Source organism: Numenius arquata, chromosome 17, assembly GCF_964106895.1.
Source record: "Numenius arquata chromosome 17, bNumArq3.hap1.1, whole genome shotgun sequence".
In the NCBI taxonomy this organism is placed as follows: domain Eukaryota; kingdom Metazoa; phylum Chordata; class Aves; order Charadriiformes; family Scolopacidae; genus Numenius; species Numenius arquata.
The window spans coordinates 6,337,179-6,364,682 of record NC_133592.1 but is presented as its reverse complement, the minus strand read 5'-3'; the positions used below and the strand labels follow the sequence as shown (position 1 = coordinate 6,364,682).

The window sequence follows — 27,504 nt, the reverse complement described above, 5'->3', positions numbered from 1 at the left end:
AGAGTTTCTCCATTTACCAGCCTTCATGAGTCACTTGGACCCAGGCTGACAGAGACCCATTTTGAGCACCTGAGGTCAGTCTCTTGGGGCCTGCTTGGAGCCTGCTGAGCTTTTCCTGCTTGTGACAGGAGCTGCAAGAGCTCAGTCCTGCAGAGAGCGAACTGAAACATGAACCTTGAGAAATTAATAGTCTCTTATTTCCAGAAATCTTTAAGATTAACCTGAAGAAGCTTAATCTCTTAAAATCTGAGTACTTTATTTAGTTGTACATTATCTATGAAATAGTTAAAGATTGAATTTGAGGAAATACAGAATTTTACCGCTCTTCTGCCTAGCTGAAAATGTGGCAGTATCTTGGTGAGGAATAACAAGCCCAAATTTTCATATGGAATTTTGGGAATCTAAAATGTTATTTCTTTCCTGTGTTAAGCAAACACTGGGTAAAAGCTTATGTAGCATAACTGTTCTGAAAGAAAACTAACTTACCCCCTCAAATGTCATACCTAAAGAGGAATATTAAAGCAGTTTTTCTTTAGAGGTATTCACATAGCTTCTGACTAAAGCCTGTTTGAGAGAACACTTGTTTCAACTAGTTCACAGTAGATTCTTTGGGCTGTGATAATAAAGTAAAATAAGCATTTAAAATCTGCTTAAAAATTCCTTGGGGTCCACTTTACTTTGCTGTAGCCATTAATATCTAAGAGTAGAAATTCCCCTTTCAATGTGTTTTGCTCATGGAAATTTCATGCATCAGCATAGATAGCTCTTAATTTTGTTGCTTTTTTTTTTTTTTTAAAAAAAAAAAAAAAGTAGTACTTCAGTTATTTTACTAACTATCCTGACTCTGAGCTTATGCTCCACTTATCATTCTCTCCAAACTCCTATTGAGCACACTGGGACTGGTCATTTTTGCAGCAGCCTGTTGAGTATTGACTTCAGGAGTGGACCCCTAAAGCACAAGCTAAAAAACTCCAGCTGCTAAAGGCAGAATAGAAATCCTCACAATGTAAGAGGTAAAATTAGTTTTCAGCAATGATGCTATAATCCATCACGCAAGACAACTGCAAAATTACTTTCAATAACACTTTCACGTTCCCAATTTACACTAAAAAATTCCCAGTCAATACTTGTTACTACAGTAAATAACCCAGTGCCCTGCAGAATAGTATGTGCCTTGTATCTACCAAGGTTTTCATTCTAACAGATAAACTTGTAAGTGATAACAGTGGCTAAGAATTAAAAGTTCTGTTAATCATTGGTTATGCACCTTATGTTATGTGTTCATCTTCATGTGAAACTTCATTTAGTAAACCCAAATTAGGTGTGATTGGAATTGCATTTTCCTTCTAAAGAGGCAAAACACCCAATAAAAGGTTGTAGGATGCTGCCAGCTCCAGAGAGGAGGAGTGTCCGCTTATATCTGCAGTGCATAAATGAAGTATTTTGTATTGGGAAGGTTTGCTTGCCTGCTGGGGTGGGCAATGGTTGTGCGCTCACTCATGCGACAAGGGAAAGATGCTGCTGGTGCCTTCCTGCCCTGTTGAGCTGTATATGCTTAATCATGGCCTCTTCTCTGCTCTCAGCTACCACAAGTCGTCCAATCTTTGCTCTGCTGGCCAGCCATTGTAGTGCATGGGGCCAAGGAGCACAAAACAAGGCTGTGACACTCATGTAAATGCATGAGATCCAGCTGCTGTGATGGGAAAAATGAGGCAGGAGTCTTCTCTTATTCAGTGTGCGAGACCTGACAGATCTGTGTGTGTGTATGTGGGGAAAAGCAGCTTCCTCAGTGGTACAGTCAGAGATCTTCTGGCTGATCCCCAGAGAGAAGCCAGGAATATGTAATTTGGGAGTGAAAGAGCTTGAAAAAGCACATACAGCATTAACGGTAATTTCCCATCTCCAGGATGCTGCAGCAGCACTGATAGGCAGGAAGCTCTTACAGAATAGTATTGCTGTGTTTTTGCAAGGAATCAAGATAGGCAGTTTAGAAACTGGGCTAATCTCCTGCTTCTCCCATGCAGAGAACGTGACATTTCATAGAACAATCTGGATAAAATGTTCTGAGGGGAACCCTCTGTCATCTTCCTTTTTATAGCTATCATAGAGAATAGAGTTTTATTGTAATAGAGGCCTCTTATTTGGACCAAAGATGTAACAAAATTGATCAACTGTAAGTTAAAACTGGAGAAACATCAGTGGGAAGGAAGGTGTATGTTCTAGGAGAGGACAAGGAACTATACTTCAGAATGGGGTTGGATTGGGTCCATTGCTCAAGTTCTGTATTTTATGGCAAGACTTGAGATCTTTCTAGTGCTCTCTTGTTCATGAATTAGTGTGTAAAATTCTGGGCTTTCGCTTTACCTGAATCTCAAATCCACATTTTTTCTCACTACAATCCTGGCTTAGCAGGGAGAGGGAAAAAGATGGAGTCCATGGAAAGAAATCAGACTGTATACTTTAGGGATGTGTAGAGAAATCTCTCCAAACTTTTCCCTCATAAACGTGAAGTTCAGTGACTTTTGTTGAATTTAAATGGACGTTTGAGATCTCTGGAGTTTCAGATGCGAAGTTTTCCAAGTAACAAACACTATGTTGTTGTAGAGTATATAGTACAGTATCTTTAATTTACAGGAAGGTAAGCTGAGGCAAATGCTAGTAGAATTGTGAACCAAATCCTGGAATCCTGAAAACCAGTCTCATTCCAGTTATCATGAACAACTCTCTCCCAGCCTTCATAAACAAAAGCAAAATGAATGCAGTTTATGAAAAATGTTAAGTCATTGTTTATAGAATAATAAATGAAGGCTGAGTTTTACAATACTTTTCTTATTTTTTCAGTTTGCTGTGTACTTTCTGGAAGTTAAATTCTGGTATTGTTTAACTTGTTTTATTAACTTAATGGCTGCTTGAGATTCAAGTGAATATTTGACAAAGGGAATAAGGTTTTCAGGAGAAGAGGTTTAATTTGTTCCATTGAGATACATGTATTTTTCATGACTTTCTCTAAACTAGCCTAATTTTCACTTGACATTTAACGTCCAGTTTTCCACAAGTTCAATATGCTAACATGGAATTATTGATCATTATCAGTTAAAGACTTTCCAAATGTGAATACAACAAATATACATGCTATGTTAATAACCTCTTTATATATCAATTAAATATAGCAAAAGTTGAATGGAAATGTCATAGCTTTTCTGTACAAAAAGAAAGCATTAATGAATACTAAATCCACAGTTAAAGATGCAGCATCTTGACACAACTTGATCTGATATAATCCAGGCTGCTCTGCATGTTACTTTTATTGCTAACAGTAGGCAGTTTCTCCTGAGTTTTCTGTGTGAATGCAGCATATGTATTTAAGTATAATTTCATTAATTTATTGTTTGTTCAAACATAAAATAGACTTTGAAGTTCAAAATTCATTTGATGAACTGATGACCTTACTAGATTTCTCAGGTTCCCAAGTTTATCATGCAGAGATGCTGGCAATGCAAATTTAGTAATTTTTGCCTATGATGTGCCTCTTTTTTCAGTGGATTGCTAAATATGTTATTAGATACTAAAAGCATACAGTTGTTAGTCATAGTAAAGTAAAAGAAACTTACTTTTATACGTTATTCTCGTTATGGTGTCTCTGTTAAGCATACGATTTAGAAATGGATTTGATGATTCAGATACCTATAGAAGAGAAAATGTACAATGTCAAAATCTTCTCACAAATGTTTCCTTTTTGGAACTGTAGTTGTTCTGTGTGCACACACACGCTCTCTCCTTTTCTCGCTCTTGCCACTCCTCCAAACTGTTTCTGCCTTTTTTTCTTTGTTGTGGGAAGAGGAAATAACTACTTAGATATTTTTCTAAAAAAAGCTTGTTAGAAAGCTGGTATCTAAAACAAAATCCAAAATAACCAGGGATGGGAGAACAGGATGAATAGAAATTAATGCCTGAATACAAGTGTGAGTACAAGTTTCTTCTCCAACACCTTTGATGGGGTTTGCAGGTGGTTAATATAATTAGGCAGGATTTTCTTATAGTATTCCATTATTTTTCTATTTATTGAGAAGTATACTTTGATTGCAGCAGACTATTTAGGTTGTAAATAAAATCTGTCTTCCCTTTTTTTTTTTACACATGGGTACAAAATGCCTAAATCTCACCCATGTGCGCCCACAAATATGTATACATACACAGAAGATGTTTAGTCACCATTAACATAAGCACACCCAAAGAGGATTTAGAGGAAAAATGATAGAGGGCATAGAGGCATTGTTGTTGTGTTGTAGTTTTTCTTTGGGAGGGTGGGTAGTGTTGATTATCAATGATAGTTTAACGATAGATTTTTATTTCACTGTAAATGCCAAAGTTGTTATTGGTTAGGAATAAAATCAGTGTCACATTTTTTAATGGAGACATTTTAGTAACTGTGTAGCTAACCTTCTAATATCCTACTTATCTTTCCATTATTCTATGATGTTGGTTTTTTATTAGACACTGGATGCTGCTGTTATACATCTAGCATTTATCCAGAATGAAAACAATTTATTTTGAAAATGGAAAACTTCGCAAATGTTTAATTAAGATTCAGGAAAATAAATGGGCTATTGGACAAACTGTAATTCAGTCCTGTTTGACAGGGAGCCTTCAGGAAAATTCAGTTCAGGTTCTATTATGTGGAAATTCAGATGCTTACTTTTCCCCTTAGAAGTTTTCCTAACTACTTTACACATCTAAAATAGAACACATCTTTTCATGCCAGTGAGAGAGGCCCAGAAAAAAACATGGTGAGGCAGATACTAAATTTTGTTGCTCATTATAAGAGGTGTGCAACTCAGCAAGTACATGAGTGATGCATTATTTAGACAAAATTGGCATGCTGGGCAGTTTGAAGGCTTGCTTCAATTTTATTCTTTTCTGCAAATTCAAGTCAGATCGTTGGTTGTAATATAATACCTTTCGGATGAAAAAAGGTAACTAAATATCTTTCTTAATTATTAGACCTGTATAAAAGGGTAATTGTCATATCTAATTGTTCATATGCTCTATGAAATGCATGTTTTTAACTCTGAGGTTAATGCTTTTTCAGGAGCTTTACCTTATGAAATGGGATTAGAGAGTTCTAAAGGGAATTAGTAGATATGCCATATGGGTAAGGTCTGACAATGAAAGCTATTTATTTTGGCATGAAGCACTTTTTCAGAAATGTATGGTTTTTTTAGACTTATGAAACAGAGATACATAATGGCAGAATATGAACATCATCTTGGGGGGAAATGCATTCTTCATATAAAATGAGAGAAAAGGTTTCTCCAACATAGTTAGGGAAGTTTGAATAAACTATTCAGTCTTGAGTTCGGTGCTAAAGATGACTATAATGTATAGATATAATTGGATCAGGATGAAAACTGAAATATGACAAAATATTCACGTCTTTCTCGCTTTGTGAAATGGAATATATTAAGAGTTATACTTTTAATGTTCTTTCAGTTTTGATAGCTTAAGAAGTTTTAAATAACATTGTGAGAAGAACTTATTTTGCTGACTTGGAAACATCAGCGTGTCTCTGAAGAGGAAATGTTCCCTCTTTCCCAGGACCTAAACCTACTAGGAGAGATTTACTTTTAATTGAATGAATAACATTTCATGAAGAAATATCAAATCTGCAAAATTAGTAACTTCTGTCACAGTCATTAAAATGTTGTGAATTGTGTTTATGATGAAAGGATTTTTGTTCCCCTTCCTTTATCCCTTTTCATTTTCCTCACGTTACATTGTAAATGCTTTGGAATAGATTGTGTGTTCAGTTCTTAGGATGATGCTGTCTCTGGATTCCAGACCAGAGCTTCCAGGCATTGGAAGCATATATCATATATCCAGTATAATGATATAGTCTAATTCCTAGATTTACAGTTCATGGGAAAAGAAGTCCATTGTCTATATGTTAGGTATTGATAATACTGAATACTTACTTTCATAAATATGGAAACTACCACCAACCCATTAGGACTCTTTGCAGCTTCTGTGACGTTTGTGTACAGCTCATGGTTATAGTGGATTAGCTGAACCTAGAAAATAGGGAAGGGAAAGATTACAATTAATTAGTAGCAAATCATACCATACACTGTTTGCAAATACTCTCTATGCACCAATTGGTTTGTATTAGGATCCCATCTATGCTTAGGATATTTTATAACAGTGCAATTTTTCAGAGGTTTGCAGCATGCGTGATTTTAATAATTTCAGTCACCATCTGGCTCTAACTGGCACAGCACCAGCATGTTTTCTTCTAAATTGCCAGTAAGTGAATTTACCCACATCAAGTTATGAATTGCACTGCAGGGGTTGACATCATTTCCCTGTTGCAACAGCACTTGCCATGGGCATCAAGTAATCTGTACTTTTCAGCCTTAAGCCAAACACAGAGGAGTCAGGGGTTGAAATATTTGAAGAAACATATGGGATATGGTTTGGAACTGTTTACTGTTTAAACCAGCGCTCGCAGAATTTAAGATACTAATATGCATTGGCCCCAGATTTTACAAACTCGGTTACAAAAGCTCCTACAGTTAGGCACTTACTGTATTATTGTTAACCAGGATCTCTTTAGCTCTCACAGGTTCCTTCTGCTTTTTAGTTTTATGATTTGCTGGAACTTCTAAATTCTGAAGGCACAGTTCATCTCTCTCCCTGCATATGTAAATGTCTTACCCAGAACAATGGTATTTGATTTGTCTGGGATCACTGGACACTGTTACCATTTATATCACAATTTTTAGCCTCGCTTTTTTTTTTAAAAGATGAACAACTTCAATGAACTTGTGAGGCAGTTAAGTACTTCTAAGAATTTCAAAGGCTAGTTAACTTTATTTAGCCTAAATATATCTATCTAAATTTTCAGGTGTCGATTAGAAAAGTACAGTCATTGTTCTGGCATTTTCAGAATTGCAGCAGCCTGATGTTTGTATTTAAAAATCTGATGCATCTTCCATGTCTTGGCATAAATCTAAAGGCTGTCCACTGAAACTTCTGGACTTTCAGACTGTGAACAAGATCAGTCTTGGTCTATGTCTGGTAGTCTTTTTAACTGCACAAATGGCTACAGACTAATATTGCCAGTAAGGAGATTTCATCATAGTGTGCTTTCCGTGTGTATAATCAAGAAAAAAAAATAAAATCACAAAACCAACCACCCTGAAAAACACTGAAATGGGGTTTAGTGCCTCCATTGGTGACTTTCTGTCTTGGATGAATGCAGTGTCTGGTGCTTCAGCAGTGAAATACAATTGCAAGGGTTCCTCTGCAAGAATGACCTCCCTGTACGATCTGCAGTGCACAATAAGGTTACAAAGACAAAGCGTTGCTTTGCCATCCAGATATGTATGTCCACCAACATGTGTACTGGTAGTGATCCGAATTACAACAGCGTCCCAATTTATGTCTAACCTATACCATTATCATCTCAGTTTATGATAAGCTGAGAAATAAGTGACGTCCCAACTGTGCAAGTGTTCTGACAGTTGTATTTCCTACACTCTGCCTTGACTGCACAAATGTGTTCCTCTTATAATTAAATTACTCAGAATCAGATCTTATGAGCTTTCCTAATATAAAAATCCATCAAGCATTGTCTTCCCCCCACCCCCCAAATCCTTTAGCGATGCTGTTTCAGTGCTTGGATGTTGGTGTGAAAGGGAATATTTGCATTAGTAAGTTTAGAAGATCTTTGGCATATAGCTTTTCTTGTTACAGCTAACGGTTCACAGACCAAAAAAATAAGGTAAGGGTCAAAATTACTGCTATGATGTGTTAATTTCAGTTACTTTTGTCCTGTCTGGATTGGGAACTATTGGTTGACCTTTTCGCAATTCGCACAGTAGGTATTTTTTAAGGCAAACAAACAAACCAAACTGGAACGAAAAAGTAAAAATGTCAAGGTAGACAATGAAGTCATCTACTAAATTCTGACAGCTAGGAAGCAGGAGGAATGCAGTATGTTTTCTAAAGGTCTTGTAAGGAATTAATGAGAGCATTTACTCTACAACACGTAGAGGTTATAGGCTCATTAGTCATCACTTTTTGGTACTACTGAACTTTGATAACATGGTTCTGGGGACTGCACAGTCACTGAAACTTTTAGGCTTAGTAACATTTTTCTTTTTATGTACAACTATTCATGCTGGCAGCGAAACTAACTTGTTGAGTTATCAAGAAAATAAGTGATTAGGTCTGCTTTAGACTAGAATTCCTTCTGTACAGAATCACAGAATAACAATGAATTAGATAACTAAATTAATCTAACAAACCAAAATGTCTAGTGCAGGAATGGGTAAAAGTAAGGACCAAATTCTCCTTCCACCCATGGAGGCCCTGAGTCAATGTCAAACTTTAATTTCTACTGATGGGACTTATGGTAATAAAACTCCTGAAGTATATACGACCACATATAGGATATTTGTCCCAGACTCAATACAAGGACCCTACTGTCCAGTGCGCTTCTAGTCTTGGACAACACACTGTAGTGCAAGGAATGATATGGGGGCCTCAGCACATAATAGCGTCCCGGCTCTGCTGGAGACCCCTCTCGCTGTCAGAAAGAGACACAATTCACTCTGTGCAAAACTCCCACCCAGACTGCAGCCACTCAACGGGATTCGTGGGAATGAGTTAACAGACTTGAACTGATAGAAATTAGAGTATTTCTTTCCTTTGGTGATATATAAATGAACTCTCCACCCATATTGCACTGTCTTTACAATAAAGTACATGTCTAAAAACTTTAGCATTCTTTACCAGTGCTTCTAGTGGTTTTCATTTCAAGTTTCCCATTCCACCTCTCCTTATTACCTCAGTTTGGTAATGAACCCTTTTGGAGAGTGTGCTTGAGAAATCTTGCCTCACTATAGTTTCAAAAGATCTCCTTGCCTTGCTCTGCGTTATTGTTTCTCAAACATCCCAGTGCTGAATCAAGACAGACTTCTTTTCTTCTGAAACCTGTCACTTTCTCTTTGTTAGAGTTGTATCCTTCCTCCCTGCACCCAATTTAATTTTAAAGATGTTTCCATGGCACCATGGTTAAATTCATTAGGTTTTTATTTTTTAAAAAAAAAATATTGACCATGTAAGGAGATGTAATTTTCAAAGTTTCTCATATAGAACAGACTCATTTAGAAAGGTACAAATGAATAAAGACGTCTTAGATATAGAATATTATATGCAGGATAAAAAAATATAATTCCCTATTAAATTCCTTCCTTTGAGAATGATTTCTTTAAAGTTTCCTGAAATACCTGTAATCTTAAAGTCTGTATAAATATTACTAGAGTTTTCCATGAAGGTGAAGCCACACACAACTAAAATTGCTTATATGTGAAAATCTCACTTTTTCAAATGATGACATTGTGTTAAAAACAAAGCACAACAAGAGCAAACTTGAAATGCTGAAAGTACCCTTTGATTCTAGTTTGAGTTTCAGGGCTCAAACACAATACAGAATCTTGTTATAAGCTATCGATTTTCTTTGGAAGATTCCCCCTTTAAGATTAATTTGCCACAGAACAACTGATAGCTCTTTGTTCCTCGAGCTATAGAAGTTTTATTTTTCAGGGAGAAGAGGAGAATTAAGATTAATTACTCTCTTTTAGCCGATGAAAATCCAGAATGTGCCCTTGTTCCATCACCCAAGAATGTGCATCTGACCGGGAGTAGACATAGCACTTTTTAGACACCTGAGTTTGGGGATGTCAGGAACATCAGCAGGCACATTAGGGGTAATCTGCTCTCTGAGAGCACACTCTCTTCAGCCTGGTAGGCTGTGTCTTGGGGCAAAATAATGTAGATAGGCTGATATTATGGTTCATGTTTTGGCCACTATAGGGAAAACATCTAATTCCCTTTCCCAACATATTTGCGTGTGTGTTTATAATGGTAATAACCTGTTCTCTGCCTGTACTTTGATAAAGTTCATCCTTGTAGTTGTATTTTTTGTACTGGTTTTCCTCTCCAATGTGTTTTGCTGCTTTCCTTGATCCTTCACCCAGGTGAAATGTGTCTTTGGGCAGAGCTAATAGCAGGATATTTTCTGTGTGGTGTTTGACCAAGGGCTTTTTGGGCTAAGCAAAAGGAGGCAGTTTGCTGTGTTGATGGCTGTGGGTGCCAAATATTCCAGGGACTCTTTTCAGCAGTCTTTTAGCAATTTTTTTTAACTTAGTCAAAGACCCTCTGTGAGTGACACAGCTCTGATCTAGTGTGCATGTATAACGCTTTTATAAATGTTAGATCACTGTGAGATGTTGTGCTGCAGCAAGACACAGACATTCGAAATTGAGGGAATTTAGGGTATTGCAGTACTTTGCACGCAAATGTTTCCACAGCTCCTCCTTGGGAGTAATGGAATATCCATTATTCTCAATTGGAAGTGTTATAGTTGAGTGCATAAACATTTTGATTTGTAAATGACAAGGGTCTAAACCTGGAAGTGAATGGCAGCAGGGAACAGCTAATCTGTAACTGTAATATTTGTATTATGCTGTGCTACCTGATGAACTGTTAGGACACCTGATTGAGAGCAAGCACAAAGCATGTTTCCAGCACAACAGGGAACAAAAGCAAATGAAATTGTTCAAGAAGACAAGTTAAATGTTTGTTTTGATTCAGAGTCCTTGTAAAAAGTGGATAAGATCTCATTAAGAAAAAAATTATACATTTTTGTTTATCCAGAGTTTAATAAAAACAGCAGAAGAAATATAATTTCTGCATGGCAGGTGTCCAGTGAGGAAAATAATTTTAATGAGTTAAAACCTATTAATAACAATAGTTGGTATTCTAGTGATAAAATATAGTTGCTTTTACAGGTTTTGTAAAGCCCTCTGGAAAGAGCAGTAATGTCATATCACCTAAGAGTTATTTATGGTATTAATTTTGTGGATCTGAACAGGTATGAGATCTGAGGTCCTCACGTTGTGAAAGAAATGAGTTTTTTGGTTTTTTTTTAAATGTCCCCTGGTCCTAGGATGTACAATTTGTGTGGCTGACAAAAATATTTTTAGATTTGTCTTAAATGAAATTAAATGTACCTCCTGTTTCATGGAAAGGTATAGCACCATCTGTGAGAAGATGTACCAGGCTCCTCAGAACCTGTGGTCCTGATTTGTCTTGTTTTGTTGGACCAATACCCAGGCAGTGATGCAGTGGAAATTTTCCTGTCTTTGGCAAGCGATGAAGGATTTTTACAGTGTGTAACTTAATAATAGGCCTAAATATCACATGGACTATTCAAGGAAAGAAAAAAGTTAACTGCAGTTTTTTCATAATTGGTTAAGATTTGGAGCTGGATGTTAATGTTGTATTTCCCTGAATTCTTATAATGAGCAAACCTTGTTTATCCACACACACACTCACTCGTATGCATGAGGAATGCGCTAAGATTGTATGTATTTAATTGTCGCATCTTGGTGGATGCTCCTGGCCTGCTAAAGGCACAAGTCATTACAATTCAAGCAGGGTAAGAATTTCAACTCTCTGGTCCAATTCTCAGTGCTTTTTTGTTTTTTTGCTTTCAGTGAGCTTATTCAGACAAACAGCTGAAGAACTGGGCTGTTAGAGGGCTCAGAAGAACACTGTTTAAGAAGATAGAAATTATGATTCACACTAATTGTCTTTGAAAAACAAAACCATCTTTTTCTCATGCACAGGGTACTCTACCATGAAATGTTAGGATCTGTCAAGGTGGTATTACCCATGTACTTATTAATTAATCCATAGATCTACCTGTCTGTTATTTTTTATGTATAAGCTCACAGCAGTGAGGTACTCTTACGATGTTGGTAAATCGGTAAAATAAATTTGACATGACCATCTATACTTCCAGCACTTTACTAAGCATTTTAGCAGACTACTGTGGTTTTAAGATTAAAATTAATTTAAAAGATTAACTTAGTTTAATCTAACGAAGGAGAACTGCAAAAAACCTTTTATTTGAAATAATTGTGTATCTGTAACTATTTGAGAGTTTCTCTCTATTAAAACTGAGGTTCCTTAGGCTGTTGCTGATAAATATTGTTTGTGTTGTTTTTGGTTTTTTTTCCTCGCTGCTTTTGACAGTTATTTTGTGATTTAAAAGAAGTGCCTATAAAATACTGGCTTAATGGAGAGGCTTGTCATCCACATTTATAGTAATATGCCAGCAATTGTATCCTTGATAAATAAAAAAAAAAATTATAATTCCTTTTTACTTAAAAGAGTAAAACTAAGAATGCAAGGAAGGAACTCCATTTTCTCCTGCTTCTGAGCAGACAGCTGTATAAAAGCATGTGCAGAGAAATGCAATAATGCATCATGTAGTAAAGTGGAAATGCAGTCAAGGGTTAACTATACTTGGCTGCAAAATCTGCGTTACTAGAAATAATGATATGCTGGGAATTAGCACTTAAACTGCAAATGGTGTCTAACACTTAATTAGACCAGTTGGTAACAAGAACTAACTTGCAATACTTCTGTTCAACAAATGGTGTTTGAGTGAGTTTTATCCAGAGTTTCCTGGTAAGTAATTAACATTGGCTGTTATTTTCAGCCTACGTTATGACTAAAAAAAAAAAAAAAAAGTATCATTGCCCGCTATAGGTTCAAAGTAGTTATCTCTAGGTGCAAACATACAAATGAAAGGGGAGTGAGAGTCTCAAGCTTTCTGGGGCATGTGTTCTGAGATGCTCTGGGTGTTTAACAGTGCTTTGAGAAGATATCAGTGAGAATCGGAGCTGAAGAAGGACAAACGTTTTGGCTGCTGACCTTGTCTCTTACACTGATGAGGCTGCTAACAGAGCAAAACGTATTGATTCCTTGTTTATATGCAACCATTGCAGCTAGAAAACATGAAAAATATGACCTGGATGAAGTGTAGAAGACTTCAAAGTATTTATCTCTAATATTTTTATATATTCTTACTTATTTTGTAAGTCTTACTTTAATTCATTTGCTAGTGTGAAAAAAGGCTATTTTAGGCAATATTTAAAACTTGATGTTTCTTTTAAGCATCCACAGGGCTACAGTAAAAAGTACAAATTACTAGCTTAAGAGGTCAGATTGGCTGTGCATGTCTCGGAGTTTGTTATTGGGACTTTTCACCTTTGTGCTAAGACTAAAAAATTAAGTAAATGACAAGCTGAATAAATAAATGCGAAAGGTGATGGATTCCTGCCATCTAAATACTGCCAGAACTGTTGCCAGTGTCACAATCATTTGTACTCTCTTCCAGATAGTAGGAAACACAATGAAGGAAAAATCCAAATTGAGCCCCAGAGGTACATAGCTGTGTCTGTGATGCTGGTTGCTGTGTGATTTGGGGAGAATTTTTGACAGAGCAGTCATTGCTGAAGCCTTCCGCTGCCGATTGCTCTAAACAGGGGGTATTTTTGGCTGACCTGCCAGTCAACCACTCTTGTCATTCATTGTTAGCAGATGAGCGAGAGCTGGATAAACATAAATAAATGACACTGTTCTGCAGCTCACTTTGCGTGAGGATCAAAATAAAGTCTTAGACTCAAATGTTTAATGCTGATTATGTCTTGGCTGATGCAAAATTTCATTGCAAGCTGTAATTTGGCACTGACCCAATCCATCATCTACAAAAGTTACATCTTAAGAGAGAATAGGGGCAATGTAGGAAAAACGGCTATTAGATGAGCCTATCATCATTTCTGCATTCGTGCAGGATTTTCTGACTAAACACTACATTTAAATTGTTTTCTCATTTTAAATATAACAGATGCTCAGACACCATGATGATGAATTCAGTATAGACGCTCCATTTGGGAGACTCAGTTATATAATGGTGCTCTGCATTTCTGGGAGAATTCAGTATTTCTTTAGCAATTAGTCCAGAAAGCAGCAGAAAATGGTTCCTGCAAGTCAAAAATGTGGTGAAGTAGCAATTGATGCTGTTTTTGTTGTTCACTGTGTTACCCTGAGACATTGAATCGAAAGGACACGTGCAGGGTCACCGAACGGTGCAACAGAGACATATTAACAGTTCAAGCCTTCTCTACCAACACGTGATGCCACTGCAGCTCTGTCGACCTTGCCAAAGTACCATCTGTAGCTACATTTCTGTTCAAAGAGTGGACATTATGGGCAAGAGCAGACAGAGAAATATCACAGACTGATGAATAAAAGAATGAGCAAAAAAAGTTAATAGAATTTGGGCTAGTGAAAATCTAGTTGTTGATCTAGGCCTTACACCTTTTGTCCTCATTTTATAATCTAGTAGGAGAAAAATGGTCAAGCTTAATATAGCCAATGTTAACTAACAAGCAAAGAAAAGATTTGTGTTATGGTTACAAACCAAAAGCAGAAATAAGGCAATTATCAGTTTTACCTGATTTCTTGAGTATAGAAGTCTACTGCTAAATTAAGAATATAATTTTTCTGCGGCAAAAATGGCACATGGGATTTTATATTCTTAAAATGACGGTAAGGTGTATATATGAGGAAAGTGCAGAATAACATTGAGGATGTATTCTAAGAAGCTATTGGTGTGGTCCATCTGAGGTTTGTGGGAGCCTTTGACCAGCCCATCTGGGCAGCGGCTCCTCTCTACCCGAATGCTCTCTTCTGTTGCGTGATCTCAGCCCAGCACTGACATTCAGTCTGTCATTATGGCTTCTGCCACAGTGCCATGGCTTGGTGACTTCTCCTTCCCCACTCTCTGCTGGCAGGTGTAGGATGGGAGAAGAACTTCGCACAGGATGTGTGGAAAGTGGCTGCTCTTGCAAGGAGGAGGGGAAGAAAGGGAGACAGTCTGCTTGTCCTTTGAGATGGGAAAGCAGCACATAAATGTGGAGGATGGACATAGGCACTTGGTGAGATGAGGCTTTCTGTTTTAAGCCAATGGAATTGCAAGATATTAGTAGTATATCCATTGAAAGTTAAATGTGAAAACACACACAGGGTCTCATGGGATCTTTCTGAATGATTTATTGACACATTCTTTACTCTGGAGACTCCTTCCCCTTTAGTGATTGGGTTGCTCACCTATGACTTCAGAAAATTTTGTTCAACTTTTTCTCTGTCCTTAAGCAAATCTTCCTACTGTTTCTGCCCAGCTTGCCATCTCTGACATAGGAATAGCTGCACTTCTCCAGTAACAATGTTGTGAGATGCTCAGATAGAACATTACTGGTGGTGTGGAAAGCATCTAGATAATGAATGTCATGTTACGAAGTTCAATTTGTATTATTGATCCAAGACAATTTGTGACATATCACCCATAAAAGGTGCAAAAAGAAGCTCAGAATACAAATAGTCTTGGTAGGAGACTGTGGGACACTTGGATTTTCAGCACCTTAGAGTGATAACAGGGAAACATTTAAAGCCTGATAAAAGAGGAAAAGAATTTGAAATGGGTAAAATTGCTAGTGACCATAGCATTAGATCTTCAAATGTAAGTTGAGGGCTCAAACACAGAAAAGTTCGTGGAAGCCCAGCTTGACTCAAAATAGCCAAAAGCGGTTCTGGAATTAATGTTTTATTGAATTATTGAAGGTCCTTTAGGATATTAATGCTGTGGTAGATGAGCTGATATATTACAGAGTCAAATTTTTAGAAATCATTTGAAGAAATTTCACACCAGGATTTCCTGTTTAAGGTGCAGAGTCAGAGACTGAGAGGAAAGAAGGCACAGATCTACCCTGCAGACAGAAAATAAGGCGGGGTGTGTGTGTGGGGGGGTTGTTGTTGTTTTTGTTTAAGACTATCCTGGAAGCTTCTTTTAAAGCTAAGGGAAGTACAACTGCCTTTTGTTGTTTATGTAAATTGCATAAGAGACAGTTTCACATTTGTAATTTAAAAGGTAAGTTTGAAGTTGAGAAATAATGAGCACAGACAAAACAAGAGGACATGAATTATCTAAGACTATGAGATAGTACAGCTTAAGGCAGACAACTATAAAATTATCTTGTTTCTAAGTGAAGTGAGCAGCATTATACTCAGTAGGAAAGATAACTAACACTTAGAAGTCATAACTAAGCCAGTTATCTTTTTTAAAGTAAGCCTTTAAGCTCTATCTGCAGATTTGGTGAAAGAAAGTAGGATATTGGCAAACATTACTCAACAAATGCAGTACAGCATAAATTAAAAGGGCATGAAATTACAGGCAGCAGCATTTGTTTATCATAAGAACACATTCTTCTGGGTACCTTGTAAAGGGCACTAAAAATTGCCACATGGTAAGAGCAGTTCAGTACAGCCACACACTGCAGATTAGTGCCATTTACAAACAAAGAGAAGATGATCACAGAAGCCTTTCCAGTAGCCTTAATTATACCATGGACGGTTGAAGTTCAAGAATCTAACAGTGGTTTTCTTTGTTAAAGTTATTTTCTGCAATTTCCTGTTTTATATCATCCCTCAAAGCTACATCCCTTCTCTACAGTCACAACAAATAAATGTCTCAGCTTTATATAGACAAAAAAGAACCCCTCCTCTTTCATTTGTTTCAGAAACTTTCTAATTATATATTTCAGCAGAGTAGCAACCTTTTCCTAACTCATTAGTAATTGTTACCCAGAATAGCAAAACACCAGTGACCTCTGCTTCACAGTTTGTCTTGTCTCTGTAATGCGAATGCCTAGTAACAAGAAACCATCTGAAAAGTCCCATCTAAACACTAGGAAGTAAAGCTGAGAGGTACCTTTGTGAATATGCCCCAAAATTACACTTATTCACAATTTTTTAAAGTTAGTAAGTGAAGGTCAGTGAAAAATAATGAAAACCAATTGCAACTCCAACAGAAATATGGTACCTGCCCCACCTCTGTTTGAGCAGGGAGATGTGAACATTAAACTGACAAAAGGGCTAAGAAAATGAGTTATGCAGCCTCATTGTACAAAAGGGAATAGCACTTCGGTTAGGAATTAGACCAAGGGACAAATGAAGAGAGGGTGAAGACATGGAGCATCATCTCTAACCTTAAAAGCAGATCTGCCTAATGGGATTTGAGGTGTGTGGACTGGAGTTTCCTGAGCACAGAGTGCTTTGGGAATGCTGCGTGTGAGTGTTCATGATATAATCTGGCTCGTTATGAATCTAGACTCTTTTAATTGGTAATTCAGCTCTTCACTGGAAAGGGTGGTGAGTGTAGCAACAGCAGTTTAGATCGGCAGCACAGGTGTTCTATGTGTCTGTCTTTAAAACATAGATGAGGCCAAAGTCCCTGAAAATACTGGCATGGAAATACCCAAAATGCCAAACAGGTATTTTCCCTTAACAAAAGAAAGCCAGGAAATGGGGCATGCTCCAAAATGCTGAACTCCTCAAGAAATCTTTAGTCTGTTGAACTTTCTGCAATTACAAAAGGTGAATTTGGGTGATGATCCAATTAAAGGTCTTTGAAATCCATTTCCTCTGTGCAATAAACTATCTTCTGCTGGCAGAAAGCCTGGCCTCAGTCAGGCTGTGAAAGCAGCTCCTTATTCTCGCTGACAAAGGGCCTGGCCTTCAAAATGTTTGTGACTGCCATGCAAATACCACATGCTATTTATTTCTTGCTTCCGATTCCCACTGGAAGAGTTACAGACCCCTGAAATACTGACTGAATGGGGGTCTGTAGTATCACTTCTATGGGGCTTGAACGTCTGAATGAAGTGAGGGATTGTGAAAGGTACAGCTGCAGCTCTGCAACAACCGCCTTTCAACTTGCCTCGTCACAGCACTATTTCCTTTCACAAGTGAGGAGGGGAGGCAAAGAGCCGCGGGTGGATCCTGTGCCTCTCCCATCCCTGACACAGCCACCTCCACCTGCCAACTCCCGGGACCGTGGTTGTTTTAAAGAGTGAATGGTGGGTCCTGCCTTCCCCATGTATTTAGGGAGCTGCGCGCTCACAGTGTGACTGTAATGCCGGGCTGGGGCAAATACAGTGGTTAGCTTTGAATTCCTGCCAATCTCATCAGATCATGCAAATATTTATGAATGTTGGTACACAGTGACTGGAACGGTATTGCTCTTTGTTAGATGTGCAAAAAAAGATCATTTAATACAAGCAATATCTCCTGGGGGTTTTGTTGTCTTTTTCTCCCATGCAATTACTATTCTCAAATTCGACCAGCTGTAGTTTCTTCAGTTAGTCCTAATGTTGTGCCTGCCACCTCTTCCTTTATTTAATTTCTTTGTTATGTACATTATCCTATGGTATGGCTCTTGCACAGCGAAAGAGAACCTTTCTCCTAGTGCACAGATGAAATGGAGCTGAAAATTACAGCAGATAAAAATCCAGCTCTTCGAACTGTAATGTTCAGAACTCTTCGACCAAAGTAGACATCTAATTGAATATAATGTTGGCTCTATATATTACTTTATTACTTTGTCAAGCTTACATCATTAAGCACGTATTTGATATACTGCAGTAAACAATTTGTTGTTGTGGTAAGATATGCTGGTTTTACTGTCTGTAGGCAAAGTTGCATTATACTTTAAATGCAGGTAGTGCTGTCTTTAGATTTTGAGTTATGGAGCAAAACCGTAATTATCCTATTACTTTGCTAAAACATCTAATTATTTGTCAATGGTGCAAAAACCTGAGAAGTCAAATGTGAGGTATTATAATACAAATGTTCCTGTTGTTTTTTTCATTGACACTTTAACATGTGTAATTTGCATGGCTGTTGTGAGGAAAGGTTCCCATATAAAATTATGGTGGTGGGGACTGCATATCACAAAAATGATATCTAATAAAAGATTGATTTCTGATTTTAATAAGTGTAGTATATATGCAAAGTATGTGTTTAGCTTTATAATTCATTTAAATATATATGATTACGTTTTATCGCATAACAAATAATGTGCTAACAATTACTCTAGCCTTTGCGAAGCCCATTATTGCAAGTTGAAAGGGAGACACATAGATAGGAAAAAATGTAAAGTAAAAAGCTAGTTCTGACTACTTTTCAAAAAAATGTCATTGAACTGTGAGCCCCAGTTTGAAGTCAGAATTCTGTCTCCAGTGTTTCCTGATCTCCTCAGGAAAAGAAGTTCCTGAATTCTATTAAAAATTGGTAGTTTCTTAGCAAACAGCATGAAGAGTTTTTCCTGGGAGAAAGGTTTTAATAATTAAAATTAGTCAATACTGAAGCGCGGGAGATTATTTGATCTTGTTCAGAAACTGACACTTTCCAGAAGGGGAAAAAAAAAAAGCAATCTCTCTAATAAATCACTTTGTGCAGAACTGGGAGTCAAGTAGAAGAAATTTGCTGCAGAAGAAAAGAGGGCAACTCACCAGGGAAATAGGTTTGCTCAAAATAATTGTGAGTTTGAACATCAAGGTTGAGATTTTTAGGACATTTCCAGAAAAAAATCTGTAAGACTCTCAGGTTGCGATGTAAAATTGCATTTGTTAGTACTTCAGGGCATTACATCCCTCAAACACATTATATAAAGTTGCTGTTGGCTCTTGTGCTCCAGTCCAAATTTCAATTTGTCTGCTTTTGCCCCTGTAATTTCAACTAAACTCAGCTGTTTTTTCAAGTCAGTCCATATTTCTGCGCAGAACTGAGGATGCCCACCTTCATTTAATAGACTTAAATTTTGCTCCAATAGCCCCAGTCAACTTTGGTTACTGCCAGCAGATGAAAAGATGAAATCAAAACCACGTGAGTAGATGAATGTGCCCAGCACGGATCGGATTCTTTTTTAGCCATGCTCTTTTTCAGACTTTCTTCTAATGATGCCTATGCCACCTAAGTCCATGACGTTTTCCTTGCCCATACTCAGACCCATGCATTCCCCATGCTTTTATGAACACTAAACCTCTCCCCTGCCCTTTTCTGTCCTGTTTCTTCCTGTCACTTAAAATCTGTCATTCTTCTAATGTTGGCACTGCCATCCAGCTGTGCCATTCCTCACTGTGCATTTCCTAGAGAAGCAAAATAGTCCTTAAATATACCCTAGTTTCCTTTCACAGTGGTGTGCAGAGGTTAGTGAATATATGTCTGAAACCAGACTGCTGCTTTTTCAAGGGGCTATCGCAGTGGGAAAGGGCAGTACTGCTGCTCTGCTGTCTACGTTGTTGTGAGGATGTCACAGGTTGCTCTTGCAAGTATTCCTGAAAGCACAGAAAAATAAGTTCAGATGCTCCGGCAGGTTATAGTAACACACCTTTTCTTTGTACTGCCAAACTCTGGCTTTGTATTCTGTTTTTTGGCTTTGATGCTGCCTAAATAGAATCACTAAATTTCAGAAACGCACAAGATCCAAAATGTTGCATTAGTTTAACTGTGTTTTAAAATGTTATTCTATAGCTTTTTATCATACAAGGAGGTCAACGTCAACGTACAAGCTAAATGTACAGAGTGATGCTGCAATTCAGCAGAATTGATGTTGTGGCTGAAAAAACCCCCAACCTTCTGAATTATTTTGACTTGTTTGATTCACCCTGTTTGATCTCTCTGTGTGACAGATCAGACGAGAAAGCAGAGGAGGCAAAAAAAAGAGTGTATGGGCAAGCAAACTAATGGGTGCACAACCAGCTTTTCTGCTCCCGTCTCCCAACTTTGGAGCACTAAACTTTTACATTTTGTAATTTTTTAGCAAAGTTTATTATTCTGTGTTATCTGAAGCACTACAAAGTACCTATGCTGTTTTTATAAAAAAAGGCAACAGAAGAACTGCCTTTACCATAAAACATAGCTGGGAGAACAGATAGAGGCTAAATCTGCTCATATTCTGAGTAATGATCTGTAAGTACTGGATTTGTACTTCTGATTGATGATTTGATAAGTTTTTATTAAGGAACAATAGAACAGAACTTATTTTTTAGCATCTTTCATGTTCCTGCTGTACTTTACAAGGGAAGTGTTCACTACTTGGTAGTAGAGGAACACCTTGGAGTTGGGGGCTGGCATCCGGCAACCATCACAAACACCCCTGATATCAAGGGGAGCTTCACAGGTGGCACAAGGACAAGGTGTTGCACAGGCTTAGAAGATCAGCAGTAGCTTGCTCATTGCTCTGTGTAGTTTTATTCACTCATTATATGATGTTCTTGGCCAATTGGAAATCTGGTGAATAAACGATTTCATAATGCATAAGGACAGATCTACTTTGACATTATAATTCCTACTACTTAAAAAGATCCACATAAAACACTATGGTCCCTTTGGCTGAGGTTCAATTACAAGTCACTGTTGCAGAGTAGATAAGACAATGTTATGTCAGTAATGTTACTGAATTGCTCAATTGCCAATGACTTCTGCAGTATCTGCTTGTATTTTCCAGGAACTCTGTTTCAGCAAAGTATGTTTGACCGTACAGGTCCATCTATACTACAAAAACAAGCTCTAATCTCAGTACAGAGAAAACTTTAGAGAAAAGAGAAGTAAGTATGAGGATGCTGCTGCCATAACAAACATCTGCTGTCCATGAGCCAAACAGATCAAAGACGATGCAACCAGCAGCTGGGGTTCTGGCAGCTCCTCAGACACTCATTTCCTTCTGGTTCCTCCACTGTTAATAACAAATGAGGAGAAGGGTAAAACTACTAGCAGCAATAAAAACAGAAAAGACTTCAGCAATTCCACCGTACAGCCCACCTACAGCAGGAGCTGCTCTCATTGCTTCAGAATAGGAGGAGGAAAATTTTCCTTGAATCAAAACGCCGAAGATGGCTTCTTAAGCAACAAAGGAAAATATTTTCACCTAGCGAACTAGTAATAGTGGATCATGTATTCAAAATAGCTCAGCATTCAATTGCTGCTAGTTTTGTCTTTATATATACACACACACACACGCATATATATGTGTATATATATAGTTTGTAGCTCATACTCTAGAAAAGTTGGCCAAAAAATGTGAAAGCTGATGCATCGCAGCAGGTCACAGGCTTCAAATTACAAAGGCTATGCTGTTCTTTCTCAAGTTTTTGGCAATAGTTCTACTGTCTGCAGCTGGAGCTGTTCACACAGCCGTACATGGCTATTTTATTTTTGCACATAGTGCCACTGCTGCAAATGAGATTTCCAATACGAATTAACATTACAAGGGAAGCCTATTGTCATTTTGCTGTTGCTACCATAGTGCAGTTTGTTTTGTAGAAACTGGTAGGGCTCCACTTTCCACACAGATGAATGGTGAAAGTAACATATACAAATGAAATGTGTGCGCGTTAAGGATAAATTGTTTTATTTGCTTCATTAACAGCAATTTGATAAACAGTTATTCAGTTACAGATCTACTGATTAGAATCAATCAACATCTCAAAGTTTTAAGACTGTCAAAATAATTAAATGGTTCAATAAATCTAAGAGTCTACATCCAAAGAAAAATTACTATATATTCAGAGACATTTTTAAAGATATTTACTATATCAGCATTCCATGAACTTTGAGGATACATCTTGTAAATTATTTTCACTGCTTCATTGACTTTTAATATCGTCAATGTTTACAGCCCTACTGCAATTCAGAAGAAAGTATTTTGAGATTTACTTAGCTTGGCATATTTATTATGCTAGTCTTCTCTATTTGGTATTGGTTTTTCTGCCTCTTTCGCTATATTTACATTACAAGTTAGGAACTTTAAAAAGTAGCCAGTAAGAGACAGGTCAAGTATAGATGATAAAAGTCTTTCTGGGTAGCAGAATATTATGCGTATTTGATGGAAAATTCATTATTGTCCTTTAATATAGTTGGCTGTTGTAGTTTGCACAGTGCAGTGTGTATTGTGGTGATTAAATTTCTATAGAAATAACAATGACAAGATCTGCCTATTTAAGACATACATCTACCACTATGACTGAATCTTGAGAAATCAGGTGGCCAAAATTTCCAGGACTTTGAAAACACCGTGAAATCTTGTGTTCTGGTATTCACTGGCCATGATCTGTTGTCATGACAGCAGTTGACTTAGCCTCTCTGTCTCAGTATACCCATTTGTAAAATCGGCAAAATAATTACACTGCAAGGTAATTGATAGTTAATGGGGAATGCGTTAATGACCGTAAAGCATTTGACAAAAAGCATTACAAGGGCTATCATTAGTGTCTGTTGTGAGCAGCTCTCAGCAGTTCTGAATATCCAAGGCGACCAGGATGTGACCGCTTCCAAACACTGGACATGTCTGAATTAGGTTTTTGGTTCAGGCCCAACTCTAAACAAAACAACGAACTAAAATGAGACAGATGGTCTCTTCCAGCTCTTCATTGCACTTTTATTTTCCTCTTTACAAACATTAAAGGACAGATTTTTTCAGCTGATATAAGATGATATAGCTCAGTAAATCTGTTGGTTTTCTAAAATTCCCCATATTTTTATCTTTTATTTTAAACGATGTATGTCTTTAGATTAATAATGGTCATTCGCTTTGAGTTATAAGCTGCCGCTTGCAGAGCACAAAATAAAGAATACCATCGAGCAGTAAACAGGTAAAATCGATCTACTTCAAGCTGCCCAAAGATTGTTTGATGATCACAACCAAAATATTGATGAGTTTACAAGATCATTTGAAAGACGGTTGAATGATGGATGGCATCACAAAATTGGTGTGTTCTGTGCTGGTGAAGAAGTCTGTGTCTGTGTAAAAATTCCGTTTTCACTCAATCACTTGGTAATTTCTACAGTATTAGCAATTTCTAGATACTTTATTATTTGGTAATACCTTATGTACATCAGAGAAGAAAAAATGAATGTGAAGTTCATGTATAAGATCACAGTGGAGCCAAAACATTTTAAATTTTGATGGGTTTAAATATTTTAAGTCCTAGGGATTGCATCCTGCATTCCTTGTATTGTGACCCACTGTATTGTGCTCCCAACAGTAACAACTGCATTGGAAACACGCATCCTACCTTACTTCACATTTGTTGGCATGCCCATGGTTTCACTTATTTCAGTGGGGTTGTTAATGTATATGAAGATTTGTGGGGACAGACCCAAAACGTGTTGCCTACATTCTTACAAAAGATTTTCAACTTTCTTTGAAGTATTCATCTCCAATACTGAGTATATCTAAAAAGTAGGTATGCATTTTCAAATAGGCCACAGGAAAAAGGCTTTTGGAACTTCAGATACTGGGGGTTTTTTATTTTTTTTTTTACCTTGCCATTTTTCCTTTCATCATTTTCCTGGATTTCTAAAAGAAAATCCTGTGAGAATGATACAGACCAACATTCATTAGAATCTGGAAGAATAAGGGTGATTTTTTTTTTTTCCTAATTAACTGCCCTAGGGAATAGCTCTACCAGTTAGGAGGAAGAGCAGTTCCTCTATTGTGCCTTTTGTGAACTTAGGAACAGTAGATAGGGAGGCTCTAAGCTACAAATCAAACAGTAAAAATCCTCTTAACTGAACACACCCTTGGGCTTCACACAGAATAAGGCCTTATACTTATCATAAGCAGAACTAGTTGAGATTTTTTTTGCTGAAACAGGATTTTGCTGAAAAATGCTTACATGTCAAAACCAAAGTACCTTGTGGAGGGAACTTGATTTCAAAGAAATTTTGCTGAAACACAAGCAGAAGCTATCAGAAATCTCCCTGATTTCCTGCCACTTTGTTTGTGATTTAGCCAAGAGCCTGGATACCCAATGTCTTCATCGCTCTACCTTGCCTTACAGTAATTTGTTGGTTTTCCTGTGAGTCCCTCTCCTCAGCAGGACTATGTGTATAAAGTTTTGTTTGTGGGTACAGGCAGATTGTCAAAGGGACAATCTGGGCACATAGAGCATGGGAGCTTTAAGACTCCTATAGAGAACTCTGCCTTAAACCACAACTCCTAGGGTTAGGCTGTAATTCACAGCCTTGGAAATGCATGGAAATACTCCTGTTCAATGCTTCTTTTATGGCGCTAACCACGCCTAAAGCAGGAATGGTCAGGGATGGCTCATACTGTTTAAATCCACAGCAGCAGCACTCTCGAGAGCTTGTCTATTAGCCGCTTCACTGGAAATTTCTCACTGTGACAACTGTTCTGAAGGTAAAAATGGAACAAAATGTGCCAAAATCTAGCTTAACTGGAGCAATCTTGGTGGAGTAATTTGTATTTTGGGTAAAACTGGTTCCACGGGTCAGTGCCACAATACTCTTTGGAAACAATCCACAAGCCCCAAAGCCACAAAGTAATTTTACAATACACAGAATAGGGACCAGAACTCTATCTCTTTGTTTATTAGTTTCTGTCTTTGAAGCATAGTCATGTCCTGCTAAAGGAATGTGTGGTAAAGAGGGCTTTAGGTTTTACCCGTGATGGATTGTTCTGCAAATACTGTATGTATTTTTAATTATGCTTTTATTGGTAGCATATTTTTATGATATTTTATTGACCCTTCCCTGTTTTTTATGTGAAGAGAACAAGTAATGAACACTAACCTGTATTTGACAGTAGTGCTCTTAGTACTAAGAAGTCTTTTATTTTTTTCTGAATCAGAATTCCTTATTTCAGACAACTATGCTAATTCATCATGTATGCATATTACCATAACCTTTTTTGTTCTCTCAAAAAAAAAAAAGGAAAAAAGATAAAAGTTTGTTTCTTGCTTCTGGAGAATCTTGGCAGAACCACAGTTTGAAAGCTGTGTTCCTCTACTGCTTTATGTAATGAATTTTAGTGCAGTGAAAGGTACCGCAGGGATAGTTTGGTCCAGGACTGGAGCAGGAGGAAGAAACTTCTGTCTACACACCCTCACCGGGGTATTTCAAACTTACATGGTATGAAGGAAAAGAGCAGCAGGTAATGAGAATTAGGTGGCTGAGCTCCTGCAGCCATGGATGCTGTAAGATTAAGTCCTGTGTAAGCATGAAAGATGCTGAGCCTCTCAGCACCATACCTACATGCTGTGCTTTGGACAGAGACTTCAAAGTATCAGGTTGGGTTGGAGATAACAGCACAGGATTGATACATCAGTCCTTGATCACTTTGTATTTAGATTGTCTGAGGAAATGGGAAAAAATGCTAAAGGTGAAAAGAGCAACAATTCACATAACAAAGTACGCCAAAGGTATACTGTTCACAATGAATACACCTTGAAAAATAAAAAATATCTATTCTTCCTTCATAGGAATTATGCATCTGAGGAATGTGACAGCTGTTCCTGACCAGTTCTATACCGAAGGTTAAGCAGGTTAAGACTATGTTACTAACTGACTCTGTTATTAGCAGAATTTCCAGGGACTAGATGGCAGTAGCATGTTCATATTTTGATAAGAAAGAGTAAATAAAATTGGAGATGATGGGAAGAGATGGATAATAATGGACTTGCCCTTTCTAGCTAAAATCCAGAACTCTCTTTGCCTTTGACAGAACTTGCAGAATAATAACTTGTATGTGGTGCTTTTCTAACCTGCCTGTGGCAAATTGTCAGTTAGAAAATGTTTTCATGGCAGTTAGACTAAAAAAACAACCAAACTACTGAAAAGTAGCTGAATAGAATGAATTAATTTTTACTGAGTTTTAATCCAGCAAATCTTGGCAGATGTGTGCAGCCATGTCCAACAATGTCCAGTTAGTTTATGCGGAGGTAAGAGTGCAGACAGATAAAGGTGAGACATTAAAAGATAAAAGGAAAAATAATGGACTTTGAAGAAATGTGGTTTGACCTTGCCAGTTCTGGTTCTCCACAGCGTTAACACTGATGCTGCTGTGCTACTATCACTCACATGCCATTTTAAAGCAGGTATGCCTGAGGAACTGATCTAATTGTAATAATTTTAGAAAGACAAGTTATGAAATGATAACGAAAACAGGCTGATGTCCATGGTTAGTATATGAATAACGAATCATACAGTTTCACCTCAGACAAAAGTCCATTGCCTTCATGAGAGTTTTGTCCAGGGTAATGTCTGTGATAATTGCTCACTGTTTTTTTTATCATTTTGGTAGATTGTAATGATAATAAAAATTCCCATATGCTTGCTTTTTATTTCTTTTGGTGTTGTCCATAATAGCTGCAAGAGCTTTTGTATAAGAAGTTAGTCTGGAATATTACATTAAATATATTTGGGGGGAAAGTTAAAATTTTCAAGAAGTATAGTGAAAAAATAATTACCAAGTAACATAAAACCCATTTCAAAATGGGTGTAGCTTTTTGGCTGCAGAGGTAAATTACTCTTTAATTAAAAAGAAGAATCATCCCATAGCAAGTAAAGTCACCTCAAGCAAATGATAATCATTTGGAATGAGGCAAAATGAATACTTCATAAGTGACACTGGAGGTTTAGAGTGCTGAATGTTTTAATGTCCCAGCGGTTTAAAAGAACAAATCCTACAGCTGCTACTCTAAGCAGAAAAACTCCACCTTATTGCTTTATGATGCTGGATTTTAAAATTAAGGCACCAAAGGGATTTAGATTTTAGTCTGTGACAGGCTGTGCTCTCGGTACATTGACACTCTCTTCCATTTCTCCCTCCCCCCCAAAAAGAGAACAGTTGGTAACTGAAAAGTAAACATGTGCAAAAATATATTTATTACTAAAGGGATCTGTTTCACTTAGTATCTAAGAAATTCAATATTTATTATTCCATGCAGC

The 27,504-nt window shown here is 37.3% G+C and overlaps 1 protein-coding gene across 1 annotated transcript in view; it reads right to left on the bottom strand.

Moving 5' to 3' along the window:
- Positions 1 to 27,504, bottom strand: part of CA10 (carbonic anhydrase 10) — a 196,519-nt gene that overhangs the window by 7,730 nt on the left and 161,285 nt on the right. Inside the window, exons 6-7 of the mRNA XM_074160272.1 lie at positions 5,973 to 6,068; positions 3,612 to 3,684 (exon numbers count right to left, since the gene is read on the bottom strand). Of these exons, the coding sequence (XP_074016373.1) occupies positions 3,612 to 3,684; positions 5,973 to 6,068 (169 nt within the window). The remainder of the gene's footprint in view (positions 1 to 3,611; positions 3,685 to 5,972; positions 6,069 to 27,504) is intronic.